Source organism: Ailuropoda melanoleuca, chromosome 1 (genome assembly GCF_002007445.2).
Source record: "Ailuropoda melanoleuca isolate Jingjing chromosome 1, ASM200744v2, whole genome shotgun sequence".
In the NCBI taxonomy this organism is placed as follows: domain Eukaryota; kingdom Metazoa; phylum Chordata; class Mammalia; order Carnivora; family Ursidae; genus Ailuropoda; species Ailuropoda melanoleuca.
The window spans coordinates 90169554-90194548 of record NC_048218.1 but is presented as its reverse complement, the minus strand read 5'-3'; the positions used below and the strand labels follow the sequence as shown (position 1 = coordinate 90194548).

The window sequence follows — 24995 nt, the reverse complement described above, 5'->3', positions numbered from 1 at the left end:
GCCTATATCTCCACGTGTTTTCTTCGCTGCTGAACAGTGAAATTGGAATCATGAAGGAAAATCAGAAACAGGAAAAATTTAGAGGCTTTGCAAACTTTTCTTTAAATAGTTCATTTTAAGAATTAATGGTAATTATAGTGGCAAGAGTTATTTTTGTCCAGAGTCATTACCAATCAGAAATGACTTTTGTAGAGCCACTTGGTGTTCATGAGCTATCCCTTTGTCAGGTTAGCTTGTCAGTATGGTGCTGAAGAGAAATTTCCACTAATGCCTATCAGGGTAAGAAGTGAGCATGACTTTGAGTTTTTATGGACATCAGTCATGCACTCACATGATTGGTTACCTCTTTTTAGACCCAGACCATTTTCTAGTCTGGTTTTTTTTAATTCTATATTATGGCTTCCTTCCATTGCATTCTATTTCTTACCCTCCACAAGAGTTTTCTAGCCTGTAGTAAAGATTCTTTGAAAGCATTTCAGTCCAAGGCTTTCTTAAATAAGTTTAGCTCACAGGGTAAGGGATCGTCCCACACCACAGAAAGCAGGTCACACCAGCTCACTCCCGGGTGAGGACACTGTGGTGATTCCCCATTGTACTTAGAATAAAACCCTAACTCCTTATTCCAGCTCACAACCATTTGGGTCTATTTTGAGAAGTCCAAATTGGTAGAGAAATACAGAGCACCGTTTGCCCCAGCCGCACCAAGAAACAATGAGATTCCATCCAAGAAGGATGGCCGCTGGTGGCAGGAGCTAGCCTCAAGTGCCCAGAGGGGCTAGGCAGTTGACATCAGTGAGGAAAAGAGGAAGGTTGGGGGTGAGGTTTACAGGAGCACTCCTGTCTTCCTGTGAAAGGAGCAGTCGCCGCTCGCCTAAAATAGGTTGTTACCGTAAGGGAATGCAGGCCTAGAGTTGCCGATTTCTTTGGATTTTTTTTCCCAAGAAATACTGCAAATCTGAATTGTTAATGTAAGTTTTCCTAATGTCAAATTCATTCAGCAAATTAAAAAACACATTAAGGATGCAGTGCAGGTCAAACTTGAGAACTGTAGGCACGGTGTGGACATTGGCTTCCAGTTTGCAACTTTAAAGAAGTATTTTTGTTTGAAATAATTTCCAACTTATAAAATGTTGCAGAAATAAAGAGCTCAAGGAATTTACCCAGATTTTGCCTATTAGTATCTTTTTATCCTCTTTGGTTTACTGTTGGAGTTACTCGCTCTCCCGTTTTTCTCTCTTCCCAACCTGTATTTTTTCCCATTTGTTGTCTATGGCATGGTCTTGTACTGCTAAATACTTCAGTATATTTCCCAAGAATAAGGGTATTTTCTTACATAGCCACAATGCAGTTACCAACTTCATGAATTTACATTGATAACAGACTTGGTCTAGTCCACCGTCCGCATTCCAGTATTATCAGTTCATTAAATAATGTCTTAAAGCATTTTTCTTCCCCTCCAGGACAGAATCCTGTCCAGGGTCAGATATTACAGTTTGTGATCATATGTCTTTCACCTTTAATTTGGAACCCCAACAAAGCATTTGTCTTTTGTGGCCCTGATGTTTTTTGAAGAATACAGTCAGGCCCCCACCCCTCACCTTTTAAAAACTTTTAATGGAATATTCCTTATTTTATGTTTGCCGTTGCCTCATGATTCAGTTGAGTTGCATTTGCAACTTCTGATCATATAAGTGGTTTTATGTAAAAGAGTATTGATTTGTATGTGTATATATCAGAGCGCTATTAGCGTTGATATGTGAGGGAAGCACATTGAGATTTCTTCAGGAGAGTTGAGAAGTTGAAGCATTTGGGGTTCCTGTCAAGGTGAGTCCAAGAGCTACCTTCAGTTGACAGCTGGTGTAGTTATTTTACACTTACGCTTATCTCTCTGTTTAATTTCCTTGCTTATTTATTGGTTTTTATGTATTTACTTTGAAGAACTGATAAGACCTTTTGGAACTTCATTAGTAAGTTAATCTTGCCATTTTCCTGATCTAGGATGGCATCATTAAAAGGAATCTAATTTTCTAGTCCAAAAGGGTAATAATACCAGATAGGCAAGTTTATTTCTGGTTTATGGTGGAATCGGACATAAGAGTTCTGGAATCATTGCTCTACATGACTATGAGACCTAAATCTAAAACCTGCCTTAACTGTTGAAACTGGTATCATTGACTAATAGATGATTTTTCTTTGCAGTGGAGAAGAATTAGAATGTAACCTGAAAGATCTCAGACCAGCAACTGATTACCATGTGAGGTGAGTTAGGGTATGAGACCTGACCCGTGTTTGGAGAATTCAGATTTCTGAAATAAATCATGTGCTCCTTTTGAAAAGTTTTTGGTTGAGGGCACTTGCCTAACAGAAAGTTGCAGTACCTTAGCTCATTGGCCATTCCTTATCGTTTTGCACTTGAGAGCATAGTGAATGGGGAATACACAGAAAGGTTTCTGGTAATAGAAAAATAGATGGCACGCTGAACTGAATTTTTTAAATGATTTTTAAAATAACTTTCATAGGGATGCCTGGGTGGCTCAGTCAGTTAAGCATCTGCCTTCAGCTCAGGTTGTGATCCCGGGGTCCTGGGATTAAGCCCCACGTCGGGCTCCTTGCTCAGTGGGGGGGCCTGCCTCTCCCTCTGCCTGCTGCTCTCTCTCTCGCTGCCCCTCTGACAAATAAATAAAATCTTTTTAAAAAAATAGAATAAATTTTATATAGTCTTCTAAGATCTGTTGGACTGTATGGTTTAACATGTAATATTTCCTTTCTGTAAAACAAATGAATATTTTGCCACTGGTGTATCAGTATACATATAAACTGTATATTCAGCACAAGTGAGTAAGTCCTGCCACGTTGTAAGAATGCCTTTGGACCTTAAAAGACAGTAGGTTTTGAAATGAGACAAGTAATACAAATATTAAATTATCTCTGATAAGAATTAACCCAACTTGGCAAAACAGTGAATCCATATAATCTGTATGAAGCCTGATATCTGTACTGTGATTTTTCTGGAATCTCTGCTATGACTGCTACGAAAGGCAGAGCTAGCTAATCTTAGGAAGAAACCCAGCCAACCATAGACTTGTGAAGAGGAGAGTATTACATGAACTTTTACAGAGCTCAGCTAATCATTTAAAGATACATTCACATATCCATTTGCAAATAGGTCTCTGAAAGTGGTCCGTAACATTTTTTAAATTTAAATATTAACTTTAAATTTTATTTAATGTATAAGCTGACCAAAAATTGTGATTTTATCTGAAAGAATACACAACAGCGGAGTCTGTCTTCATTCTTCATTGATGTATGTGTGTATCAAAGTGTGCGAGATCAAGCACACCTTCTTTATTATACTTCCCAAAGGTTCCTTCCTGATGGAGTAGAGGGAGCATAACGTATTAGGAAGGGCGTATATTAATTATGAGGCGGCTTGAGCTCTAGTTTGGTTCTTCTGTGAATTGACTGTTTTAACTATGCTTAATCACATAGAATCAAGGCCACAATCTTTCTTAACAAAGGTAGGGAAGCAGGGATGTGTTCAAATTATAATACCTTATTAACCACATAAGTGTTTAAAACTAAGTTCAAAGCAATACATAAAAGAGCAAGGTGTTTCATATTCAGTCTCAACGTGCTTATCTGTCTGGTTGTTGCATTGCTTAGAACTCTGTTGCAACTGTCTCTTCCTATTTAAATCAAAACATTTGGATTTTGAATCAGTTAGCTTGAGCCCAAGCATATTGAACTTTTCACAGTCTGTACAAACAAAAAGATGGGTGTAATTTGTGAAACTGAGATGATAATAGAAATACTTCAGCCTTTCAAATGGTTGATTTAACAACAAACCAGAAAATGTACCACCATCTAGGGAGCCACGTAAATGTTCTGCTTTAGTCATTGTTAACATATGTTTCCTTTTCTCTCCATCTTTTAACAGTTTATTGTTATTGCTTTATAAAGGTTTACTTTATTAATTTCTGCTCATTCATGAGCTAACAATGTCTTTTTAAAGAAACTTAAATATCATCAGGAGTCTGCCCTTGATTTGCCATTCTGTCTGTTGTTTCCCTTCATTTCTTTTTAACTCATCTTAGAAAGGGTAAATTCTGACAACATGGGCTCCTTGGGTCTTTTTACTGCCACGTCTTATAAGCATCTTGAACTTCTGGGCCGATAAAAGGAATAATCAGTGGATGCCCCAAAAGGAATAGGATCATGAGGTGGTTACTTGGAGAGGCTTTGGATCCAGACTCTCTCCTGACACGTCGGAGACGCCACTCTGGGGACACACACCACGCTTCTGCGACACCACGCAACCGCCGAAGACACCACCAGCGGGCGTTTGGTCTCTGTCTCTGCGTGCCAGGGAGTTCAAAGATGCTCCCTCTTCTTGGTCATAATCCCTTTTAGTATTTAAAAAAATTCTCTCCTAATAAACATGTCTGCAGTCCCGATTTTACTTTCCCCTGCCTGGCCCACAGTTCCTGTAGATCATTCACCCCCTCTCGTCTGACACGGTCTAGAAGAAACACTGCTTGCAACTCCCGCTTCGGTTTCGCTTCCTCTGCCTTGAATTGCTTTGGCGAGGCTGCGTGACAGCAGGGGACAAAGCTTGGACTTCGGGGTTAATGGCTCAGTCCCTTAGTAAGGGTGTGTGCTTAGGCAAGCCATTTAAACTTAAACGGCCTTGTTTCCTCATTTATAAAATGAGAGTAAGAAGGCTACCAGCCTCAGGAAGATGGTGTGAGAACAAACAAGTATATGTGCAAACCGATCCTAAATCTATAAAGTGTATAAATGTTGTCTCCGTTCTGTTTTTCCAAAATCGTTGCAGTGTTTCCACACTCTGACAATAAAAAAGACTTCGTGACACAGGCATGGGTTCAAAGCCTGTGTATGGTTTGACCATATCACTTACTACTTTATTGGGATAAAGATATGTCATGCTTGGCACTGAAGAAAAAGGAGCAAAATCTCTTTTGATGATGTAGCTGCATTAATATTCACAACGTCTTAGTTCCAGGAATGTAAGCTCGTATCAAACACAGGAGCCTCAAATATAATTTTAAATTTAACAGTCACCTCTAATGCCTCAGAAGGCTGGGTGGAAATAATTTTCTCACTAAATTTCCATAACAGAAGCTGCAGAAGAATTCCATTACTGTACAGCTGCGAAATAAGCAATTATGTTCATTGCCATTTTTATTTATTCGTGTTACCAATTTAGAAAGTGTCGCCCTGGTGCAAGTCTGTAGAGCCAGTGATGGAAACGACGAGAGAGTGCTTTCAGCAGTTCCAAGCAGGCTGCCTTCTCCTTCCAGCTCCTCAGGCTGCACGTTTCCATGAAGGCCTGCAGAAGTCTCCGGGCATCACTCTGCAGTAGAGTGAAGGGTTTTCTTTCTCCTGTCATATACTGAAGTCCCGTCTCAGGCTTCTGTTCTTACATTGCTTGTTGCCTTCGATTTTGCTACTCTGATTTCATCCCCTTCATTCAGATCATTACATATCTTCATTCAGTGCTTTTTCTTATTTTTACCTCTTTTCTCCCTCCTGTTAGTATTGCTTGAGTTCACCAATCATACAACACAAACCTTTTTTTAAGTAGCCGTCTCTCAGTCATGGATGTCGTCATTGACTGTCCGGTGCTCAGCTGGCCCCAGTTCCTGGGCAAGACAGCTCATGACCTCTTCCCGTCAGCCCACTGGGATTGGGAATCCTCGAGACAGTGCTGCAGGCCATGCATCTGTGGCTGTTTGGATCGGCACTTGCCATGCCATTTAGGCCAAATTCCACATGGAAAATTGTGTATTAAGACATACTAGGTTTTAAAGATTTTTTTTCTTACTCGTTTTTTGCTATGAGTTTTTGTGTGTCATTTCTGCACATCTAACCAGTCAACTTTTTTTTTTTCCCCCCTCTCTCCTGGTGAGACTCTATTACGTTGACTTGAAAAATTTAGGTCTTGGGTCTTGGGTTAATTGTGATTAAAGTCATCACTTTTATATTTGTTACCAAGTTCTAACACAAATTGCTTTTTGCGTTTTAATGTTGGTTGAACGGTTAAAAGGAATCAGTTTGTAATTACCGAAGTGTAGTTATGCAGTGCTTGCATAGAGGGCATTGCATTATTTATTGTATAAAGCCACCAATACAAAATCTTGCTTGTGTGTGTGTGAGACAGAGAGAAAGAGACAAAGATTGTGTGTGTGTGCGTGTGTGTGATTGTATGTTGAAGAGGGAGAAATGAGAAGAATCCTACCTACATACATATATCATACATGAATAACTATGTTTTATAATACATGTACGTTTATAAGTTTATATATGTAAGCATTTATATTCATTTATTTATATGGATATTTATACATACACAAAAATACCATACTCCTGTCCTAATTGGTAGTTTTAGAATTAATATTGATATTGAACTAACCATTTTATTGTGGGAGTCAAGAACAGTGATGGGATAATCAGGAATTTGAGTGATGGAATGGGCAGCAATTTCATGACAAACTTTGAAGCAGTTTTCCAGTCATTGGCATTAACAATTTGGCAAAGACGTTGCCCAGAAATGATATCACGTAATAACATTTCTCAGAAAAATTACATGATGAAACGTTTCCAAAAATATGGTTGACCATCTCAGTACAGAATTATGAAATAGGTGTTATTGACTAGAAGCCGTGGCTCTACCATGTCACAGATGTGCCAGAGGAAGTTGGAGGCGAATTTCTGAAATTTTTTGGAGCACCTGTTTCATAAGCATTTAGTCAGTATTTAAACTGAAACAAATGTGAAAACCCAACACAAGATTAATCATATCATTAGAAAAACGTATTCTTCTTGGCTGGGATGAATGCAAGAGGAACTGAACTGTTTGCTGATTTATTTAACCCGAGAAACTGATACTCTTCCACTGGTCCTCCTTTCACATGATGATATTTAGAGAAACACATCACCACCCCATGAAAAACATTATTGCAACATTCTTGAAAATAAAGCATCATTTCCAAAGACTTTTCTGTAAAAGTTACTGCTAAAAACGGAGCAATTAGTTGCTGTCTATTTACTGAACAACTTTAATTGACAGATATAATCATGGGACACTGGATATAATGTCAGCTTTTAGATACTGTCTGCAGCACGTTTACACTGCCATATAAAATGGATCTCGTTTGCTTTGTGGACAGACTTGTACCAGTGCAAAGCATTGACTCCTGATTTAAACTATAACATTCTTTGAGTTGAAAGGCAAGAAAAATAACTCTGTGGCCCGTACAACTGTCCATCTTCAGCGACCTCAGATTTTTATTCTGTCGCCGGGATCTTCAGTTCCTCCCATCAGTAGTCATCCTGCCAACTGGCTTTCAGGAGCCTCTATCGCTTATGTTTCTCAGCCTAATAAATGTGGATTTTGTGACTCCCAGAATCCCATTAAAGAGCAAGAGTGCGCTTGACTGAGTCCAGATCTCCCCAGATAACTCAACTGCAGTCGGCCAGGCCCCTTTGTAGGCCCTTGTCCCTGCTTCCTTTCCTCTGCTGTATGCGCCTTATAGATTTTGGGGGCTGTTTGTGTGAACATTCAGGACCCAGTCGACCTGAGTATGGTCTGAATTTGCAAACACATGCCCAGTGACTGTGAACTGAAATTCCTCCTAGGACCCTAAGTGGGCCGAGAGCTGGGTACAAGGCAGCTGAGAAGAAATCTCCATGCTGCGGAGACAGCTTACGGTAGTGGTGAGGACTCTTGAGCTGGACAGCACCCGCCCCACCTGGAGGGGGATTGCTCTCCTCTTTATCTGGTTACTACCATGCAAGTTTGCAGCTGCGTTGCTAGAACTTCTAAGTTTTAAGAGAAACCAGAGGTTTATTTTTCTAAACGAGATCTCTCCAGAACTTTAAGTGTTGGCTTGATCTTTAACTTTTTATTTCAGAAAATTTCAGATACAATCAGAAGTAGACAGTAACCGATGGATTCTCATAGACCCATTGCCCAACTACTCATTTCCTTGCTGGCCCCACCTACTCCTCCTGCCCCCACAGCTGTGTTGAAGTCCAGTCATCATCATATTTCATCTGTGCACCACATGACCATCATCACACACCCATCCAAAATAAGCAAAAAGGATAATTCCTTCATGTCTTTAAAATTCAGGGACTGTTTCCATTTCCTCAACTGTCCTAAAAATGAAGGTTTTGTTTCTTAAGTTTGTTGTAATTGAAATTCAGACATGGTCTCAATATTCCGTTGGGCTGGTATCTCATAAATTTCTTTTCATCTCTAGGTTTCCCCTCCCTTTCTTTTTTGTCCCTTTGCAATTTATTTGTTGGAATAATTTCTTTTTGTCCTGTAGAATTTTCGGGAGTATGAATTAGGCTGATTGCATCCCTACAGTTTTGCTTAATAAATTCTCTTTGTGTTTCCTTTATAGTGGCAAGGAGGCTTAATCTGATACAGGTTCAGTTTTTCTGGCAAGGGTTTTAGAGATAGTGGCATCATCTTTCATTAGGAGTGCATAATGTCTGCTTATCTCTTTGTGTACTGACCATAGCCTAGGTCCTTCCATTCATGCATAGATGGCTGTGGTATTTTAAAACACTATTTCTTCCCTCTCCCCCACACACATCTTGGGCCAGATGTAACCCATGAGCCGCCAGCTGTAGAATCCAACCAATCTATTAAAGTTTAGGCAGGAACCCTGCCCATGTCTGGAATGTTCTGTGATTCATTCTAAGTAACGTACCCCTAGTGAGCCTGTCCTGATACATGGAAATGATCTTGCCAAATCTACCGTTCACTTTTATAGGATCATGTTCCTATTTACAGTGAATGCAAAAAGGGACATCCCTTTTCATCAGGTTGGGTGAAGAGGGCCCTAATAAGTATCCTTTGTTTGGATCAGATGTCGTGGTGTCCTCCCAAAAGCCAAACAAGTCAAATATCCAGTAAATAAGTATCTTACCTTTTAAGATGGGAATAGGCATTAGGACTTTTTTTTTTTTTAAAGATTTTATTATTATTTATTCGACAGAGATAGAGACAGCCAGCGAGAGAGGGAACACAAGCAGGGGGAGTGGGAGAGGAAGAAGCAGGCTCATAGCAGAGGAGCCTGACGTGGGGCTCGATCCCACAAAGCCGGGATCACGCCCTGAGCCGAAGGCAGACGCTCAACCGCTGTGCCACCCAGGCGCCCCGGCATTAGGACTTTTAACATGCATGACCTCTATAAATTCTTTGTGATAGACCTTGAGGAGAAAGGACCTTGCAAATAACACACCTAATTAGGTCCTGTTTTCCATAGTGTTATCTCTAGCCATTTTTTATGTTCATTGGGTAGAGTGAAGGGAGATGGATGGTGAGTGTTCAGAGAAGTGTTAATTTCGGGATGAGTAAGGAGAATAGGCAATAGAGTATAGCGGTTAGATTTCCATGACTGTGTTCAGTTGAGGCAACTTTCTAGATGTGTACCTTTGGGACGTTTACTTCCTGTCTCGATTCTGAGTTTTCTTCTGTCTTTAATGGGACCTCAAGAATTAGGGCTTGATATATTTACCAACTCTGATTAGCTTAATCCTTGCATCCTTTTGGGGCAGCAAAAGCTTTTGTGTTGTCTTTTTAAAAGAGTAGATTTTTCAAGTTGGGTTTTTTTTTAATGCTCAATATTAAGAAAAATGGAAAAATAGGAAGATAAAAAATCAACATAACCCTATTTTATGCCATTTGAAAGAAGTCTAGTGTTTTGTTTTGTTTTGTTTTTTTTAAGATTTTATTTATTTATTTGTCAGGGAGAGAGACAGCCAGCAAGAAAGGGAACACAAGCAGGGGGAGTGGGAGAGGAAGAAGCAGGCTCCCAGCAGACGAGCCTGATGGGGGGCTCGATCCCAGAATGCCGGGATCACGCCCTGAGCCAAAGGCAGACGCTTAACGACTGAGCCACCCAGGCGCCCCAGAAGAAGTCTAGTTTTTAATAGTACATTACATGCTTTTTCTTCATAGCTTCTTTGGAGAAATCGGGTGCATATGTTCAGCATTGAGCCCTGCATTTTAATGCACAGAATACACAGCTTTAATCTCGGTGCCAGGTGCAGAAGTAAGATGTTCACATGGATAAACTGTACCTGAATGTGGTTTTTGTTGAGTCAGAGATGCACTTGGCAGTAGCAAGCATGTTTCTATGTGTGATGCTTCCATATTTCTACCTAAGTACCTAGTGTTCGGAACAGTTAAAGATGGTATCTATTCTACCCCGTTGTTTACACTTTCCTCTCCAGTTGTAGACTTTTTGCACTCCTTCTTGTCTCTTTCCAGCCAAACCTTAACTCCGCTTTCAGCCTCCTTCCACACAAAGTCAGCTGGGAGAGTGGCTTGATGGTTTTTAGAATGTATATTTGAAGACCAATTTGGGGATAAGGATATTTATTTTCTTTCTTTCCTTTTCCTTTTCCTTTCTCTCTCTCTCTCTCTTTCTTTCATTTATTTATTTCCGAGAGGGGAAGTAGGGAAGGATTGGAGGAGCAGAGGGAGAGGGAGAGAGAAACTCAAGCGGACTCTGCGCTCAGTCTCACAACCCATGAGATTGAGACCTGAGCTGAAACCAAGAGTCAAGAGTCAGGTACCTAACCGACTGTGACACCCAGGTGCCCCAAGGATATTTTCTTATTTAGCATATTGTTTTCTAGTCAACACACCCTGCATATCTTAATTGGGGCAGAGGGTTCTCACAATTAGTGGAAAGAAAGAATGAGTTGAGGTACATTCCCTGCTGGGGTCATTATCTCCTGGAGTTGCTGGCCAGAGTTCGTCAAGATAAGACCAGTAGATAAGAAAAAGAGTCATGTTTTTCTATGGAAAGCCCTGGGGCAAACCTGAGATAAAAACCCCAGTCTTCCGAGATGGGCCACCGCCACTGACTGTCTTTGTCTGTTTGCTTTCAGGGTATATGCCATGTACAATTCTGTAAAGGGATCCTGCTCTGAGCCCGTTAGCTTCACCACCCACAGCTGCGCACCCGAGTGTCCCTTCCCTCCTAAGCTGGCCCACAGGAGCAAAAGTTCGCTCACCTTGCAGTGGAAGGTGGGTAGCGCAAAGTGTCGGGCACAGTCTGACGTCTAGCCATTCGAAACATTTTTATGTAGCACTACCAGTCTGGTGATGGTGTTTGATTTTCTACGTAGTGGCTGTGTGAAACAAATGATTATGATACTGAAAGTTGGTATGTCTGTAAACCTGGGCGAAGCGGTAGGAGGTAGAAGTACAAAGAGAAAGTTCTGGCGCTCTCTCTGCAGGGAGAAACCTGTTAGGTTCATGAGCAATACGTTACACATGATATGAATACTTTAGATAACCTATTTCATCACTCTCTAATGGTTTCATTCATTTCAGCAAACGTTTGAACTGAAGACTTCAGTAGAAAGTTTTCATAAAGATTTAGAGATAAGTTGGTTTTGACTCCATTGGCTTCTTTCAGTGGCGACTCTGAAATGTTTAATATTTAAAACTGCCTAGAATGTTAAGTGTTGTAACTACATTAAGACTTAACCAACTTTTACTGTTGAGGGCTTAGATCAGTTAGGGTTACTCATTTTTTTTTAGAGTCTGAATTGTGTAGTAGTTTTCATAACATCCAGCTTACTGGCTACAAATACCTCTTGCCAGAGAGAGGTCTTTATGGTGTATCATTAGCTTATTAGCTACGGTTGTATGTTCACAAGAAAATAGCAGATTCTGTTATCAATGTCTATAGTAATTATTTCTCTATGATTATATTTTAAATGCAGTTTAAGATGCGAAATTTTTAAAAGTGGAGATAAAGATTTGTGGTGTTCGGGAATAGACTAATGTGTGAAAGAAGTAAGATGGCTAGGGAGATCTCGTATTGGTGAAGACAGACTTTGTCCTTTGGTTCCCGGTGCAGAAGGTTGGATTTATGCAGGGCATCCAGAAAGGCCACTGAGAGCAGTGGTTAGCAATGAAGCCCGGGCTTCTGGAGACCCCTCTCGTGTGGGCAGCTGCGTTCTCATAGCCACTGGCCAACCTGGAGTGTGTTACTTGGCAGAGGCAAAGTTTAGACTGGCTTAGAATCTGAACTATTTTATTTTCCTTCCTGGCTTCCAGGGATAATCCAGGTCAGTGATTCCCTACCTTTTCAGAGTTGTAACACCCAACTGGTCATTATTGTTTAAGTCCTTGGAGATACACATCCATTTTAAAACTTGGTCTCTATTTGCACATATACATACATAAACATATCTTTTTTAAAAAGGAAAGAAATAAATTCATTTTGTTTGGAAAATATAAGAAATCTTCTTAAGATCAACAGAGGGACCCCGGGGTCTTATAAACCTAAAGTTGGGAATCACTGATACATACTCGGCTTAAAACCTGGGTGAAATTCAGGTCTTAGGCAGACCAGCATCATCAAGAAAAAGTTTACTTATTAGGAGGAAAATATTTCACATTTTCTTTTCTCCCTCTATTTAATTGTAAATCAGAAACATACTCTTGTCCCATTAAGTCCTGTACAAGCTTGAAAGCTCTGGATTCGGTTCAGTTTTCATTTAAATGTCCTTCAGACAGATTTCCTGATCTCGGTGCACCAGCTGGGGGCCCGAGGACCGGGGAACAGGGCTCTGACTGCCCCGTGTCCTCGAATCCACGAACACACAGAGTGTCGAGACCTTCTGGCTTCTTGGTAGGCAGCAGTAGGAGATAGGGCAGTCCGTGCTCCCACCCTCAAGGAATTAAGAACTCGGTGGTGGGGCACGGGGTCATAGAAGAATCTGCTGAAAGAACACTTTCTCTAGAGAAATTTATAAACATCATAAACATAGTTCTTATCTTAGAAATGGGTTCTCATCTAAAACTTTGATTGTGTTCCTTATTTAGAACTTCAGGCGTATCCCTGTCTCCCCAAATGAGCCGCAAAAGCCTGAGAGCCCGTTCAGTAGAACAGAGAGTACTCCCCTGAGATCTGGGTTTGAGACGCAGGGGTGCTATGACCCAGAAGGCAAAAGGAGGGTGAAGAGTTTCTTCATAAATGAAGCTAAAATTTACTGAGTCCTTGAGGATGATTTATTATTCACAAAAATAAAACAATAGCTATTGTTCCCTGAATGCTTCCTGAGTGCCCCATAGTTGAGTAGGTGATTTATATATATTCTCCCAATTACTTATCACATCCGTTTATTCTTGGAACATGAAATTAAACAGTGATATCAAGTGCCTGACAGAAGACCGCACTTGACAAACAGCCGAGCTGGGCTTTAGATGTAGTTCTGGGGACCGGCTGCCTTCTGCTGGGGGCCAGACAATGCAGTGTGGGGGGCTCTTGCTCCTTCCTGGGGGAGGGCCAGACCCAGACACATTTGTGCAGTAGGAAGACCTGGTCTTCTCCCGCTAGCTGCCTCCTCCCTCCCTCCATCTTACTGCCCTTGGGCAGTGAGGGACCCCACGGCAGCACCCCCTTTAGCAGGGCTAACCCTGCAAAGCCCTCTTCTCCAAAGTTCTCCACTCCCCTTCCCATCGTGCAATGCCTGTTTTCTCAGTGAAGTACGTCTCCACATGCTTTTAAGAGGAAAGCAAATGATGAGACTTCTTTTTGCTAACATGCAAAGAGCTAATTGCTCCTGGTAATCTCCCGGGGGATCTCATTTTTTTCTTTTTCTTTTCTTTTTTTTTTTTAAAGGGAAATCTCAGTGGCACAGAAGGCTTTCTAATCTTAAGCACTTAAAAAAAATGGGGGCAGGGGGCTATGTGGAGGAAGTTACAAAAAATCTATACTCTTAACCCTGAACCTGCCTGGGTCAGATTTACCCTCCGGACTCCAAGCAGCGTCTACATTTCAGCTGCCTTTTTTCTCCCCCTGTTCCTGAAGTGTCTCTTGCAAGTCTTATCCCCTGAGGAAGTAAGGCACCATGTGGGTGTGAAGGTAGAGGTGGAGGGGAAAGCAGGTTTGGCTCTTTGTGGGGCATGATTTATTAGTAGTGGGGCTGTCTCTGCAGTTGAATTATATTAAAATTCATTTGTGATAATGTTTCCCAAGGAAACGCGGGAGCCACCAGGGTTTTCTGAGGGGACAGCACAGGGCTAGCGTAGATAGTGTGTTTGAAACGTGGAGAGCTCGTAAGTTGTGTCTGTGAACTGCTTTCTCTAATCTCATTTTACTGTTTTTCCTTTTTTAGGCACCAATTGATAATGGTTCAAAAATCACCAACTACCTTTTAGAGTGGGATGAGGTAAGCATATTTTCATATCCATCCATCTAAAACACCATTTCAAAAATAAAATTGCTGAACAAATACCATTTTATTCTTTTTTAAGATGTGCTAAACACATGGGAAAAAAGAACGTAAGTAGAGAAAAATTTAAACCTATAGTATTGACTGTGGAAAAGGAAGACAGACTAAAGTAGTGCAATGAATTGTATTAAGTTGCATTAAATGTGTATTTACTTGGCATATGTGCAAGAAATGGTACAGAAAGAAAAGACGGGGCGCCTGGGTGGCACAGCGGTTAAGCGTCTGCCTTCGGCTCAAGGCGTGATCCTGGCGTTATGGGATCGAGCCCCACATCAGGCTCCTCCGCTAGGAGCCTGCTTCTTCCTCTCCCACTCCCCCTGCTTGTGTTCCCTCTCTTGCTGGCTGTCTCTATCTCTGTCAAATAAGTAAATAAAATAAAAAAAAAAAAGAAAGAAAGAAAGAAAGAAAGAAAGAAAGAAAGAAAGAAAGAAAGAAAAGACAGGGTCTTATCTCTTGTGGAGTCCCTAGTGCCTAGCCAGCCATCAATTCATATTAAGAATCGAGGGCCTTGTTATCTTGACTGCTCAGGGCCATTCTGCATAGATGGTTTTGATAAGGTAAACCCCACTGTGGCTTGGGAAGCATAATTTGTTTCTTCTTTTTGAAGCCATGGATGTACTTTGGGGCTGCACTGTTGGGCGTTCTCTGGGGGAGAGTTGGAGCCGTGCCTGGAGGTCTCACTCTCCCAGTGGCGTGTGTGACCACCCCGCAGACCAGACCGTCCCATAGCAGGCGCCCACTTTGCTGTTTCTATCACCAGAGGCCCTAGGACGGTATCCATGGTGAAGTTTCCTTATTCTTGAGCCCACTGTGTGCTGAATGGTGACCCTGTGCATTTCTGGCCTTGCTAACAGTACCCACAGAATCTCAGGCAGGAAATAACTGGATGCAGAAAGCAGCCTTTCGGTTCTAAAAAGGAACTGTACTTTTTGTTTCTGTAGATTTTAATTCTAATCACTCATTTACCCTTGCTCTATTCTATCTTTCTGTGAGTGAGCAAATAGACGAAGGATTTCGAGACTAGGAAATGTGAAATTGGGGCAGAAATGCAAGTTAAGTAGTCTTTGTGACTTAAACTTAGGGGGATTTCAAAGATTCAGAATACAGGCTTAGGCAAAAAATTACTTGTTGAGTGTGGAAAAAATATTTTCACCAAATGTAAAATGAAATTGGACGAAACTCTCAGGCTGAAATTTTGATGTGAAAAGGGGGGCCCTTCATCACTTTCTGCATTAGCATGTTTTCCCATCTGGGTTGCATCTGAAAGCTGGAGTTCCAAGTTACCCAAGACAACGATCTGTTGTTCCGGGGATCCTTGTGAATAGTTCCTACATACAGATTGGTGAAATCTCAGACTTGACAGGGATATTTTACAGATTAGGTGGGTTTCATTTTAAGGTGGTTTGATTGGAAAGTAAAACCACCCCTACGGCCCTTGTGGAAAGAGATTTTTTATAGGCAGTCCAGAAGTCTGGAAAGGAACCTGGCTGACCTGTGAGCACATGGCAGCATCTTGCCATCTCCTATTCCTCCGAAAGGACAAGTGAGGGTTTGGTGGAACGTGTTTTTAAGTGTGTGTTGGTTTGTTGCACTGACCTGCCTGATGTTTTTTCTCACATCTTGAGGTTTTATATCAAGACAGAGTTTACCGCTAAAGAGGGGGCATTTTTTGTTTCAGATCTCCTCTGAGCTCTGTGTGTGGGCGTGGGCGTGTATATGTGTGTGCACGTGAGCGTGTGTGTGTGCGTGCACATGCATGTGTGTCTCCTGTGTTTTTTTGTTGCTTTGGACCATGGCCTCATTAAGTTAAGTAAGGTCAGAGAAGTTGAGTATTTGAATGAGAAACCTCCAAAGAAAACCCAGGTGCTACAGGAAATGGTAATGGTGACTCAGTTGTTGGCCTCCTTCCCTTTGAATTTGGATTGAAAGTGTCCTGGCAGGATGCATGGAGGAAATAAGCGATAGCCGCAGATGAAATGGAGAAGCTTTGTCTGATGACCATTTATAATCAATAGCACCCACTATAGACTAGTGACCACACAATGTTAGATTGTTTATTTTTGGCCTTCTCCTGCCTTTTCCCTGCTTGCTCTCTTTCCATCCTTTCCTTGTTCCCATCTTAATTCTTTGGCCTTCCCCTTCCTCTTCATTTTCTCTCCCACCTTCTAATTCCTGCCGGTGTTGGCTCCGTTGAGCCGTACCGAGGATTCCAGGTTAGTGAACTCTCACCTACTATAGGCCTTTTGCCAACACAGGAATCTTTCTGTATTCTGTGGCCTAATGCCTTGTAGAAAAACTTCTGGACCCCAAACTCTGTGAAGTGCTCCCTGGCCTTTAAAGACCGTGAGCTCCCTGGAAGAATATAATTGAGAGAGCACCAAGATTAGGAGTTGTGGATTCTGTTCCAGGTTTCATATGGACAGCTTGACCCCTCCAGTCCTCAGTTTACCCATTAGCTCATGTATATTTACATCATCCATGTTCTGTCAGAGCTCCTTATTTAGGATTGTTCCTTGTGAGAAGAGTATGTTTTAGGATCCTTTTCACTGTTGTTTGGCCTGTTCGTTAATTAAATATTTCAGATTTGTGGAGCATACCCTCAGTGCCTCAACACTGCATACTGTCCCGTGAGGCATCTGTGACGTAGGGAAGGTAATGTTCTTACCCTGGGAGCTGAAAAAGCTATAGTAATGCTATCCTATTGTACTTTTAAACAGACATAAACAAAACAAACTGAACCACATGCTTCTCAAATTTTTCCATCCAGCAGTTTCTTTGCTTGATCTGTTCCTTTCCTTTTCAGTCCCTCTAAAAAAGATTTAAAAATGATATCGTTGGGTTTCCTGGCAGTGAGAATAGAAGCAGTAGTAACCAATTCATTCCTGCCTATTCTGTCATTTCAGAAGTAAAGTTTCTAACAGAAGCATCTCACGGTTTGTGTTTCTAAATTTGGGGCTAGGTTAGGGACAGCAGTCCTCCTGAGCCAGGAGCCAGCTCACTTGGGTTAGTTTTTGCATCCCACATCTCCATGTTACTCAAGCCTTGACTTCCTGAAGGAAGAAAATCAAATGCACAGAGAACAACATCCACCCTCCAGGAAATAAGAGCACATGCAGCTCTGGCTATCCCTTCCAGACCTTCTCCTGGTAGTCTCTGGAGTCAGGTACTCCTGGTACACACTCTTTCTAGAATCTGCTCTAGTGGAGTATGGTGGCAGCAGAAGGGAGGGGGTGTTTTGCTAGAGTCACTCTCCTCCCCGCACCCAACCCTCTCCAGGGCCAGAGCTCTGCTCCCCCAGGGCATGTGTCCCAGCCACACACCATAAGCCTGTCTGTTGTCCAGGGGACTAGAAGGGCAGGAGGACATTAGGGTACACAGTGGAGCAGTTCCCTGCCTGAGAGGGGGACAGGTATCACTCTGAGTCTTGAAGAAGATTGCGTTCAGGAGTAGAACTCCACCCTGTTTCCGCTCTGACAACTGGTCTGAGAATCACGGCTTGGAGTGAGACGGCCCCATCCATGTCTGGGTGTCCCCATATATTTTTTTTTAATAGTATTACAGCACTGGTTGGAGTCCTCAGGATACTTTATTCTTTTGTTCGGTTTTTAATCACCATTCCAATAAAAACTATGGGAAATTTTGAAAGAGCATCCAGTCCTGCTGTCAAGTTTCTTTGAGAAAGACCTTCATTAGTGAAAGAACAGCAACGGAAAGGCCAGTGAGTACCTGGCCTGTATTTCTGCTAGGACCCAGAATTGTGTGTGTGGTTGACCATGGGAAGAGCTAATAGTTAATCACTAGCTAACTGCTGCTTGTCTCTAAGGGCAGGTGTGGCCCTGATGCGGAAAAGAAAACAGAAACCTGTTATTGCTCAGAGGGAATCTGATTCTCTCTCCTGAAGTCGTTGTCATTCCTGTCGCATCACTGTTCCACAGAATTCGCTTGGAAATAACTTAGAGTTCTGCAGGAGGTTTAGCTGCCTCCTTTTCTCTGTTAGTAATTGTAACTAGACAGTCCCTTAAGTTTTAAGTCCGTGTGGGAAGTAACTCTGACGGGGAGATGGTAATGAGTCACTAAAAAGGGAACACACAGGTGTCACTGGCTTTTCAGCTGCCACCATCAGTTTTGATCTTCTCCTGAGAAAGGTCAGTTCTCATGATGTGGAAAGGTGCATACTTGTCTGGTCATGTCCCCTGGTTGTGGTGACTGAGGTGAGTTGTGGTGTTCTCAGCCATGGCACCTGACAGAGTCGACTTTGCATTCTTGTGGGCCTTCAGCCACTGCGTTCGCCTCCAGGAGTTTCCCACACTGGACTGCTTGATGAGCCATCATTATGTTTGAACTCCTTTCTGATCACAGTGTGGTCCCTCCCTCCACATTTACCCCCATGTTTGCACAGTCATTCTGAAGGCTGGCAGAAAGCAGGCCCAGAGCCTCAGGAGGGTTTCTTTCTTCCGCTAGATTTGAATATTATACCTAGCGCTTACTTTAAAGGAAAAGTGACAAGCTTAGTCTTCCGTGAGCTAAGTTTTAGTTTAATCCAGAATTATGAATGGGAGAAAAGTTTCTTCACGTTTTAAGAGCAAAACAAGGCTTAGGTGCTAGATGTCTCAAGGTGGATGTTCTTTCCCACAGTGGAGAGATTTGGGAGTAAGGGTTCAGGAAGGAGGAGCCAGTGCTTAAAGCTCACTGCCCCATTCAGGGGCCACCTCTGGAGCTCATACCTTTGACCTGCCTGTGTCTGTTTCTTGGGCACCGACCTGAGCCTAGTGGGCTCCTCCTGTTGCTTCATCTGCTTGATGACCCTGAGGTATCTAGTAGGGGTGGGAGTTTTTCTCTAGAAGCCGCTGAGAGGGAGGGATGGAGGACACAAATATCTCTAGGACAGGGAAGGGCTCTTACAAAAAAGAATTAGGAACCTTGCATTGACTTGCACTTCCGTGCCTGCCCAGTCTGTTTTAAGGGATAGTGATCTGGCCCTTTTGGGGAGAGAACTTGAGTAAAAGAGCAAGCTTTACAAATAGGAACTTTCTTTTCCATTTTAGAAAACAAGTTCTGTGAAGGCGGTATTTATGGAAACTCATGGAGAGTTTTACTCTTAGATAAGGTTTTCACTTGTGCCATACCGAAGTCTGATGGGCCCTGGCACAGCCGGTCCCTCGGAGCAAATGCCGGTCTCGTGCGGTCTTGCTGGGATCGTGTGATGCGGGTTCGTACTGATGATGTGTATCAGTCCCGTGGTGTTCGCTCTGGGAGCAAGTGGCTTAGCCCCCGAGCCTCCGCTTCTCCACGTGCATCAGTGTCAGTCCCCTCCCTGGTGGGTTGGGGTTCGGTGGGTTAGCCTGGGGACTAGCAGATGCAGTCCCCGAGTATTTCCTGTCACCCAAGCACATATCAGGGTCTGGGGTAGGAGAAGTCAGCCAGCAGAAGGATTGTACGACCTTCTTCTGTGGAACTTCAACAGAGGAGCCCTAGGGCCAGCGTCTCTGGTTGGAACTAAACAAACACGGATGTCCATGCTATATATAGATGTTAATTTGCCATTAGCTTGGCTTCCGGACGTGACATGTAGGGAACATACGAAAGAACCAGAAAAATAGCTTTGTGGGAATGTGACTAGTACAGTTCCCAAGAATCTTTCTCACATGTGACTCAGCTAGCCCAAAGAGGAATTTCACATCTGGCTGGGCTGGTGACTAATGAGCCCGCACAGCTGTAAAACACGGGCAACTGAGAATGAGATAAGTGCCACAGAAGTCAAGGGAAGTATAATTTAAAGTTGAAAGAGCAGAAAAGGCTAGTCGAAGGTAGAGCCCATACAGCCCCTGGGGACCCGTGAGCAAGCCAGGGCACGCTCACCAGTCCTGTTGCCCAAACCTCGCGGAGCTGCCAGCAGGCCGTGGATTGACGCTTCTTAGACACCAAATTTGGAGGAGCCAGCTTAGCTTATTTAGGGATTGAGCTGGCCCCTGAGCAGGTGCTTGGTAACTGGTTTGCAAAGCAGGTTACTTTTTAGCTTAGGTGTTGCATAGTTAGTATTGATAATCTTTCGGAATGCTTCTTGGCACGAGGGGATTTGCCCATGGCTTCTCTGGTTGGACAGCAACCGTTCCTGGAAGGGACTGGAGCTTCGGCAAGCAGAGTGACTTACTGGGTCTCCCACAGTGCCTGAGGATGCAGCCGCCCTTTCTCCCAGGTGCCACGCTGCCTTGGATTGCAGAGCATCGGTCCAGCGAGAAAGCCGGGAAGGCCGGTTTGCATTCCGCCAGCCATCTCCAGGGCCCGACCGAAATGAAGGTGCCGTTTGCCAGACCCATGTGCTCTCTCAGTCGTTCTTGGGGAACGCCCTCATGGAGATGGGAGAGTGGGGTGCCAGGGTCGTTTGGCACTTGGTCCGTCACAAATCATCTTTCACACGAGTGTCTTAAGCCGAATCAGTGACCTGGCAGAGCACGCCGTGTTTCACCACATGACAGACCTTCGCTGCCACACGCAGGGGTGGTGTCAGAGAGCCAGGGGACCAGCTTCCTCCACTCCAGCTCCGGTTGGAGGGAAGTAGGCCAGGAGGGATATAAGAACTCTGAGAGGTTCAGGTACCAAAGGTGGACAGCTAAGTTCAGAGGAGCCCTCTCTTTTAGGGACCTCAGCCCCAGATGTCTGGACCCTGGGAGCAGATTCTCTCCCTGCTTTGTATCATTTGCCACACGTATGCAGGATGGCTTATTATGTGTTTGGGTGGCAGACTTTGTGGGCAGCTTCTGGCTGTTCCAGAATTATAAATACCTGTCTTGGTCCATGGCCCCTAATTTATCAACTCATGTTTTTCGTGCTGCTTGGATGCCAGCTGGAAGATGACCGCCTTGGGCCTTGGCTAGGTGGATGGGCTGAGTACTCCATGCCTTGGTTCACACGCAAATACTGTAGGCAGCCTGTTCTGCAGTCACCCCCTGGCTGCTTTCCTCTCCCTTCGCTGAGCCAGTCTCAACATTCTGGTCTGATCAAAGCGCCGGACTTCAGGTGATCCTCCATGTTGGGAGGGATATATAGGAACATTCTGTTGGTTTGTTTTAAATCCGAGGACCTGCCGATCGTCCTTGACTATTCAGGGAGCTAAGCCTCTCCCACTAATAGAAAAAACTAGTGTGCCAAAGGGTAAAATGCATGCAGTGTTTATTTAGTAACATGAAACACAAACTGTCCCACCCTCTTTTCTTACCTTTGAAAGTTCCTCTGTGCCAGAATGCTCAAAATGAAAGAGCTGTCACTGAGGGGAGAGTGAAGTTTGGCACAAGGAACCTTGGAACCCACCCAGATGCGGAGCGTCCCCACCTCCTTGCTAGGAACCCCTTCTTATATATGGTTATGCTGCACACACACACGCTCTTTTGTTTCTCAAGCCAACATCTATCTTTGATGTTGCCTAGGGTCGGCCAGTGCTGGAACAGCTTCTAAATATAGACGTACTAGCAGACTAAATCTTTGAGGCTGGCAGTAGTTCAGTTGGCGAGTGCAACTTTATTTTTTATTTGATTTATCGTTGCCATTTTTGACAGGTTACACTCTGCCGTTCCAGAGAGTGCCCCGGCCCAGAGTCACTCAGCCCCTGTCTGGAGCCAGCAGCCCCTGGGCCGCGAGCACATGACAGCTGATAACCGAATGTATGTAGCTTAGTTAGCAGGTGGTTATCAAATGTGGTAAGAGCAGTCCCGGAAGGCAGGCCGGGCATGGCTGTGAAGGATCCTGAAAGAGAAGGAGGTCAGTGGAAAGAGGCCATAGATCAAGGAACAGCAGAAAGAGCGCTCATGACCAGAGGGAGGTGGTTCACTGCAGATTCTAACGCCCTTGTGGTGGCCATTCTGATTTCCTTGTGCCAGGATTGAAGCCGTCATAAAGAGGAACAGGAAGGATCATTTCCAATTTACTAATGAGAAGGCAGTTGAAAATATCAGCCAACTTCATCTCTTAGTGCCAGCACTGGGAATACCAGCTTCCAGGGTGGTTAGTGCCAGGCTAATTGGAAATGTTAGCCAAAGCAACCACATTCCCCACGGGCTACAGAATTACTCTTGGCGGAAAAATACTGTAGCCTGAATTAATTGAATTATGTGTGAGTTATACATACAGAATCAGCCATGGGTGTGTGAAGTGCCTCAGTCGGAAAGCAACCCATTGAGAGGATTCATCTTCTCAAGTACCGAGGACAGACTGATGAGGACACATAAGTTAATAAAGAGGGAAAACGGACTTGAAAAAGAAGTTCCGTTTTCAGCATTTTAGTTATGTAGTTTTACAAATGAACACAGTTACTTTTAAACATGTTTTTTTTTTTTAAGATTTTATATTTATTTGACAGAGATAGAGACAGCCAGCGAGAGAGGGAACACAAGCAGGGGGAGTGGGAGAGGGAGAAGCAGGCTCATAGCAGAGGAGCCTGATGTGGGGCTCGATCCCATAACGCCGGGATCACGCCCTGAGCCGAAGGCAGGCGCTTAACCGCTGTGCCACCCAGGCGCCCCTAAACATGTTTTTCACTTAGGGCACCTGGGTGGCTCAGTTAGTTAAGCATCTGCCTTCGGCTCAGGTCATGATCCCAGGGTCCTGGAATGGAGCCCCACGTCGGGCTCCCTGCTCAGCGGGGAGCCTGCTTCTCCCTCTTTCCCCTCCTTATGTTCCCTCTTCCCCTCTCTCTCTTTCTCTCAGATAAATAAAATCTTAAAAAAAAAAAAAAACACGTTTCTAACTTTAAAACTAGTTACATTTTATGAAATGGATAAGATATTTTTTTATATATTTGGATAGCAGTTTTTAAATAAGCAGACCCACCTGTAAATTGATTTCTCCACTGGAACGTTATTCCTTTATGTGTTCGTAAACAGATAGCACAGAGAGGCGGAAACCCGGGTATGTGTGGAGGGTCCTTTGCAAGGTTATTTAATTTGCTCACTCCGGTGGTCTTAGGTTATATCATACCTGAACCATCCCCAGAAGACTGTTGCGTGTCTGTATTTAAAAATCTTCCCACAGTTCTCCACAGCCTTTGGGGTAGTATTATTAAAAATCTTACTTCCATCTGAAATGTAAACTCCATAAGATGAAGTAACTGCATTGTCCCTGCCTAACAGTTTTAGTTGATCTTATCATCTAGGAATCTGGTTACATTTTTAGCTGCTACAAAACCTTTTTAAATCTCTTCAGAGGCCTTACTTTGTTTGTTGGCTTTGAGGAAAAAAGGCATGTACCAAGCGCACGTAGAAAATAGAACCCTTTATTCAGTCAGACGTTAAACATTTGGGTTCTAGCATGCTCACTTCCACTCCCTTACCTCCTAGCTATTTATAGCATGAGAGGAATTTATAAAAGTTTACTGAAAAACATCATACTATTAAACATAATATGGAAATCAAAACAGATGAGTGTAATATTGTATAACAGATTACCTCAAAGCTTAATGGCTTAAAACAGTCACTTTCTTATGCTCGTGGATTCTCCGTTGGGAATTTGGACCAGGGTACTGGGACAGTGGCTTGTATGTGTTCCACAATTTCTGGAGCTTCAGGTGGGCAGGAAGGCTCATTGGCTGGCTGCTGGAATCTTCTGGCAGAGTCTTTACTCACAAGTCTAGCGATCACTGCTGGCTTGGGCGGAACCTCGTCTGGGGTCCCTCACAACATGGCAGCCCCAGGAGAGTCAGAATTGGGAAAGTGGGTGTTCTGGAGAGAAGGCAGAAGCTTCATCCCCTCTTCATACCTAGCCTTGCAAGTCACCCAGCTTCATTTCCACTCCATTCTGTCCATTACAAGCACATCACAAGCCCACTCAAATTCAAGGGAAAGGACACATACAGTGTTTTGGGTACTATGCCCTAAGATTGTTACATACAAAGTCTTGGACTTTGAAAGGCATTTTAACTCTTGTTCATACTCCTGCTTCTCTTCCAAGTGTTTTGGGAAGAGAGAGAAGGAAGACAAATGTGCACCCAGAGATGCAGCAGTAGGTAGGGTGGGACTCATCCTTGCACCCAGCACAGTTCTGCTAGCCAGCAGGGTGTGGCTTGGGGGTACTCGATCACTGCCTGTTCCCTTAGTGATAAGGAGAGGGAACCCAGGAGATGAACAGTAATTCTGCCACAGGTGTCATACCTGTAAAGCAGGATTATGTGTCCTATATTCCCTTGCGTAACTCACAGACGGTCAGCAAAATGTTTAATCACAGGGTGGGGAGAAGTTAATGAGGAAATATGTTATAATTTGATTTAATAGCTATAAAATTCAGAAGTTTTTTAAACTATAGAAAGAAATGGAAAAATATTTAAGTACATAGTAAAAGGGCAGAAGATAAAATAGGAAAATAGAGACTCTGTTTCTTAAAATATTTAAAGCCTTTTACATTTATAATTTATCTCCAAATTTTATTTTTAAGAATGAAATGTTTGATAAGACATTTCCTTTCCCCCAGGCCTCCCAGTGGTTGTGGGAGGACGTCTTTGTCCCTGAGGTTATTAGCACATCTTGAGAAAACCTTTCCAAGGGTGAGTCAGTCTTGGCTGTTGAGGCACATGGGAGTCCACGTTTTACCTGCTCCCCTGTGTTTCTTTCTCTTGTCCCTGCCCTTCCACGGGCTGGTAGAACAGCGGAGGCTATTGAGTTCTGATAGTCTGCACAAGTTAGCAGGAACCTGGTAGGACCTAGAACATCTGG

At 43.2% G+C, this 24995-nt stretch overlaps 1 protein-coding gene across 6 annotated transcripts in view; it reads left to right on the top strand.

Annotated features, from left to right (window-relative positions):
* The window catches only part of FNDC3B (fibronectin type III domain containing 3B), a 339887-nt gene that overhangs the window by 248516 nt on the left and 66376 nt on the right, over positions 1-24995 (top strand). For all 6 annotated transcript variants that reach the window (XM_034662802.1, XM_034662824.1, XM_011227894.3 and 3 more), the window contains 3 exons: positions 2200-2259; positions 10936-11074; positions 14182-14235. In XM_034662802.1, the coding sequence (XP_034518693.1) occupies positions 2200-2259; positions 10936-11074; positions 14182-14235 (253 nt within the window). The remainder of the gene's footprint in view (positions 1-2199; positions 2260-10935; positions 11075-14181; positions 14236-24995) is intronic.